The sequence below is a fragment of the Grammomys surdaster genome, unplaced genomic scaffold, assembly GCF_004785775.1.
Source record: "Grammomys surdaster isolate TR1022 unplaced genomic scaffold, NIH_TR_1.0 125947, whole genome shotgun sequence".
NCBI classification, from domain to species: Eukaryota; Metazoa; Chordata; class Mammalia; order Rodentia; family Muridae; genus Grammomys; species Grammomys surdaster.
The window spans coordinates 1,554,565-1,560,564 of NW_021620769.1; the positions used below are offsets into that span (position 1 = coordinate 1,554,565).

Genomic DNA, 6,000 nt, shown 5'->3' on the forward strand with positions numbered 1-6,000 from the left:
GCTTGAGGTCAGGGATGGTGATTCCTCCCGAAGTTCTTTTATTGTTGAGAATAGTTTTCGCTATCCTGGGTTTTTTGTTATTCCATATGAATTTGAGAATTTCCTTTTCTAACTCTGTGAAGAATTGAGTTGGGATTTTAAAGGGGATTGCATTGAATCTGTAGATTGCTTTTGGCAAGATGGCCATTTTTATTATATTAATCCTGCCAATCCATGAGCATGGGAGATCTTTCCATCTTCTGAGATCTTCTTCAATTTCTTTCTTCAGAGACTTGAAGTTCTTGTCATACAGGTCTTTCACTTGCTTGGTTAGATTCACACCAAGGTATTTTATATTATTTGCAACTATTGTGAAGGGTGTCATTTCCCTAATTTCTTTTTCAGTCTGTTTATCTTTCATGTAGAGGAAGGCTACTGATTTGTTTGAGTTGATTTTATAACCAGCCACTTTGCTGAAGTTGTTTATCAGGTTTAGGAGTTCTCTGGTGGAAGTTTGGGGGTCACTTAAGTATACTATCATATCATCTGCAAATAGCGATATTTTGACTTCTTCCTTTCCTATTTGTATCCCTTTGACTTCTTTTTGCTGTCTAATTGCTCTGGCTAAGACTTCCAGTACTATATTGAATAGGTAGGGGGAGAGTGGGCAACCTTGTCTAGTCCCTGATCTTAGTGGGATTGCTTCAAGTTTCTCTCCATTTAGCTTGATGTTGGCTACTGGTTTGCTGTAAATTGCTTTTACTATGTTTAGGTAGGGGCCTTGAATTCCTGATCTTTCCAAGACTTTTATCATGAAGGGATGTTGAATTTTGTCAAATGCTTTCTCAGCATCTAGTGAGATGATCATGTGTTTTTTTTCTTTAAGTTTGTTTATATAGTGGATTACATTGATGGATTTCCGAATATTGAACCATCCCTGCATTCCTGGGATAAAACCTACTTGATCATGATGGATGATTGTTTTGATGTGTTCTTGGATTCGGTTTGCTAGAATTTTATTGAGTATTTTTGCATCGATGTTCATAAGGGAGATTGGTCTGAAGTTCTCTTTCTTTGTCGGGTCCCAAGGCAAGTCTTATAAAGGCAAACATTTAATTGAAGCTGGCTTACAAACCTATTCAGAGGTTCAGACCATTATAATCATAGCAGGAAGCATGGCAGCATACAGGAAGACATGGTACTGGAGAAGGAGCTGAGTGTTCTGCATCTAGACTGTCTTCCAGGCAGTTAGGAGAGGGTCTTAAACCCCTCCCTCACAGTGACACACTTCTTCCAACAAGGCCACCCCTACTCCAACAAGGCCACATCTCCTAATAGTGCTACTCTCTATGGGCCAGGCATTCCAACACATGAGTCAATGGGAGCCAAACCTATTCAAACCACCACATTCCATGCCTTGTCTCCTATAGGCTTGCTCAGTACAACTTCAAAAGTTCCCATAGTCTCAAACAGTCTCAAACATGCATAAAAGTCCAAAGCTCACACAGTCTCTTCATTGTTTGGGAATTTATAATCAGAGACAAGCTTATGTGTGATTATTGCCACCCATGGAAAAGAGATAAAGTGAGGTTAGTGATGAAGCCCCAACTGGTCCCGTTGCTTGCAATTGGTAACCTTAGCTACCTGTGTATCCCCGATAGGAAGATACACACAGAATACCCAGGAATAACTGTTTGATGAGTATTTATTTTCAAAACTCATCCCTTTTGTTTGCCTTTTTATGAATACTGTACAGTATCCAATCTCTTACATATACTATTCAAAGATTCTTAGGGAGAGTCAGAACATACCACTTTATGCTTGATGTTCAGTGAGCTGTCCTGGGAGGGGCTTGTTATATCAGGGAGTCTTCCTGTGTGCAGAAGAAGAGGGCATCGGGATGAAATGTCTTTTAAGTTATACAACTACTCCCACACTACACAAGGAGCCTTTGTTTCCCGTCAGCCCTTGGCCAACAGATTAGTAAGAGGCAAAATTGTGGCTGGCATTTAAATTCACAGTAAAGCTTCAGGAGCTTTGAAGAGGGGCAAGCATTTTCATGTCTGGGACATTCTTCTGGGACACTGTGTTGTCTTTTCTTCCTCAGAGAATCAGAAGGAACATGGGACTATGCTAATAGATCAAGGCCGCACTGTCCCTGAACCTTCTGAGGTTTCCACACTCTGCACTGACCCACTTTGCCATACCTTTGAGTGGCTCTCAGCAAGCATACTGAGTTACACAACCATCAACTGTGGCTGTAATTCACAGAAAGTTTGTTTCCTTCAGACTTTCTGAAGGAGAATTATGGGCTCTCATCTTCTGGAATATGGTTAGCTACTCATTTTTCCTTGCAAGTTCACAGTTGACAAAGGGTGTATCTTGACCTTTGCTTTTTAGTTAAGATGTGTACCATTATCCTAGTTTACTAGCCTCTGCCCACCTCCATGCTTCTTAGGTGTAGAACTAGAACCAAGTGGAGGTGGATTGTTGATGAGGCCACTTCAATGACCTCTAACAAACTGTACCTTCAGAAACTGGGCCCTCAACTACTGTGCTACCCCTCAAACACCGCACATGCTTGGTTTCAACTGCAGATTGTCAAGAAGGCAGGTGTAGACTTATAAGCATAGCGGTGTCAGAGACACTCCAGTTTGGAAGGATTTTCCGAGTCATCTATTCTAATCATTTAGTCTGCCTACTGGCGTCTGCCATGGTACAAGTGACAGTGGCGTTTGTCATTCAGTTTTCACTAGGCAGGTTGGCCATCCATCTCCCTGATTTCCTTGAAACTTTAAGTTCCTCTAAATAAAGGCTCATGAGAAAAAAAAATAGTTCTGATGGGAGATGGAGACAAAGTGCTGTCTGTCCTGTCTGTCCTTTTGGGAGTACTGTGTATAGTGTATGTATCCAGAGGAGGGAAATCTAAATGGAGCATCAACAATGGGTTAACACTTAATCTGTTCTCCATGAACAAGTTGTAAGGATTCGAAATGTCTGCCATTAAGGAGTTAAAAGTCCTTCTGAAGATTTTTCTGAAGACCAGGGTTTTCATCAAGTTTTTCAAAGTGTCTAAATACCAGGAGGTATCACTGTCTTAGACATTCGTTAGTCATCGGGGCAGATGGCAGATTTCTAAGAACTGGACATTTAGTAGTGTGTATACTAGGTACACACTATTCTATGATTGGTAAAGGTTTGGGGTATGATAGGACCGATACATGAAAGCATTCTGACCTCCAGAAGACACATACATGTATGCATGTAAAAATATACTTTAACTTTCCCCTACAACAAAGGCCACAGGCATGTATTAGCATAGACATGCCCACAGGTGAGAACAGCTGGCCAGGGCACTTTCTGATGAGCCTGGAAGCCCGAGTTGGATCCCAAGACTCACACAGCAGGAGAGAATGAACTTCAGAAAGCTGACCTCTGACCTTGACATGTGCACCACAGCACATGATCCTCCCACTAAATAAAATGTAATAAAGATATAGATTTCAGAAATTTTGATAAAGCGAAATGTAAGCAGTTATAAAGTTCATCAGGGAGTTCTGGAATTGATTGTCATATTCTTTCATCTTATTTTTCTTACGTTGTGAATAAAAGATTCATTTAACTGCCTAAACAAGAGAGCTATTGCCATATTTTAAAGGTGGCTAACATCAGCCACAAAAAAAATGTAGGAAATCCATGCATGAACATTCCCAAAATGTTTTTGAGCTATAATTAAAGACAGACCCAAGAAGAGTGTTTTATCTTTCTTGTCTTCAGCTGTGTAGCTCCAGGCTCTATCTGGGACAGACCTCTGGTCTGCTCATACAGCCTGCCCAAGTCACTGCTGTGTCCACAAGAGAGTGCCAGCTTTACACTCACGGCAAAATCAATTGCAGCCACCCCTAGGCTGTGTTATGCTTCAACGCGAAAGTGTGCGCAGTCACAGATGGCATCTTGTGACCTTCTTAATAACAGGCTTGGCTGCCAAGGCTCCCTTGTGTCCAGGCTCTGTGGGGATTTGGAAACCGTTGTCATACACTTGAATATTTTCCGGCAAACACATTTAACTATTTATTAGTCTGCTTCCCAATGTAAACCAGGGAGATCAAAACAGAAAAACAGAATTCCCAACACTTGGAAGGGACACTGCTGTTTGTGAGTCAGGAGGCCCATCCTGGGATTCTTCAGGGCCTGCTGGCCAGGGTCTGCCATAGCTGTCATCAACAGGGTGGTGGGGACCTCAGTTCTGGGACAAGAGCCTATCACTCTGCCCAGATTTATTAGTGACCAGTGCTATACTTTTTTTCTCTCTTTCTCTAGTTTAAAAGAAATGTAGGCTTTTCTCACAACAAAGCATGCAAATTAGCCAGAAAACAATGATTGCCTAGTGTTAGAAACTCCATGGGATCTGCCAGATCACACCCAAGTCAACATAAGCCCTGAGAACAGTTCAAGTCATTTGTTCTCTGCCTTGCACTTCCTGGGCTGACAAGTTCACAGTGGGGTGAGACATGACAGTGAGGGACTGCCTAGGAGAAGAGAGGGCTGCGTGTACCCAGCCTGTTTCCAGATCTCACTGGCCCCAGGAGAAGCAGTGCAGGCTCCCCTGCAAAGCTTGTTGGGAAACTCTTTCCCAACAGACCCATAAGAGTTTGTATCAGAAGGGAAGTGTTGAACTCTGACCCTGCCAGATAATGGTGCAGGGAAGATGTTTGGGCAGGCTCACTCTCAGTGGATGTGCAGGGAGTGAAGAGTGGACCGTAGTCAGAGATAACACGTTGAAGGTTGATGGACAGATTACTGTGTGCAATCATGGAGAAGAGCCAGGTCTCCTTTGTAGGCTTGGTGGGTAGATCTCAGATTTTCTCCTGAGTTGTCCCTGTGTAGAGCCGAGGGCTGTGAAATCCTTCCTCTCAGCCTGTTTCTAGATGTCAGAGCAAGAGACCCTGGAGAGAGAGATACCTCTGCAAGGTAAGACCGGTCTGGGAGGGAGACCCAGTTAGAAAACTTGTGTCCAAGGCCTCTCTCTTCGGGGATGCCCTGACTCATCGGCTGCAACCTTCACCTCGGTACCCCAACCTTAGGAGCAAAAGCTCTGGAAATGGCCAGTAACCGCACAAGCAAACATACCAGGGCTTATTGACAGTAAAAAGCGATGGTGTTCAGGAGCCACAAGATGCCCACCTCAGTGAGAAATGAAAGGTCTTTCCTACAGCTTGGGCCCCTGCAGCCCTCACAGAATCAGCAATGGACCCGCTCCTTTCCCTCTCAGGCCAGATCACACTTACCGTCACTTTTCTACTATAAATGTGAAGACTTCATGTGGATCTGTCTGGTGAGCTGGTTACTTTTCTGTTGCTGTAATAAAAATACTGTTTCCAAAGCAACTGAAGGAAGAAAGCTCATTTTGGTTTGTGTTGGGGGTGAAGTATCCTGTGAGGGCAGGAGTTGGCTGGTTACATTGTTACACATACACAGGAAACAGAGACTGGAAGTAGGAGGTGCATCTTCCCTTCGGTGACGTACTTCTTCCAGCAGGGCTGCACCAATTACGGGTTGAATAACAGGTCTGAACAGTGCAACCAGCTGCCTACTAAGTGTTCAGATACATGAGCCTATGGGGAAAATCTCTCATTCAAACCATCACATTGGGCTGTCTGGTCCTCGTGTGTTCACTGGCGTCTCATAACACAAAATGCATTTACTTGACTTTAAAAGTCCTCATAGTCTGCAACAATCTCAACACTTTTAAAAGTCCAAAGTGTCTTTTGAAACTCAAGGCAATCTATTAACAGTGGATTCCTGTTAAATAAAAAGCAATTTTCATACTTCCAACATACAAAGGGGTAAAATATACATTCTCATTCCAACAGGGAGGAATCAGGGCTTAGTGAGGAAAGACTGGACCAAAGACAAAAAAAAAAAAAAAAAAGAAAGAAAACAATAAAAAGACCCCACAGGACAGACACTGAGTCTTGAAGCTTCATGTTCATTCTATGGGGCTTCAGTTTCAAAGGGCTT

The 6,000-nt window shown here is 43.0% G+C and overlaps 1 protein-coding gene across 1 annotated transcript in view; it reads right to left on the minus strand.

Moving 5' to 3' along the window:
- The window catches only part of CUNH4orf51 (chromosome unknown C4orf51 homolog), a 35,083-nt gene that overhangs the window by 7,515 nt on the left and 21,568 nt on the right, over positions 1–6,000 (minus strand). The window contains exon 3 of the mRNA XM_028753383.1: positions 1,791–1,852. Coding sequence (XP_028609216.1) covers positions 1,791–1,852 — 62 coding nt within the window. The remainder of the gene's footprint in view (positions 1–1,790; positions 1,853–6,000) is intronic.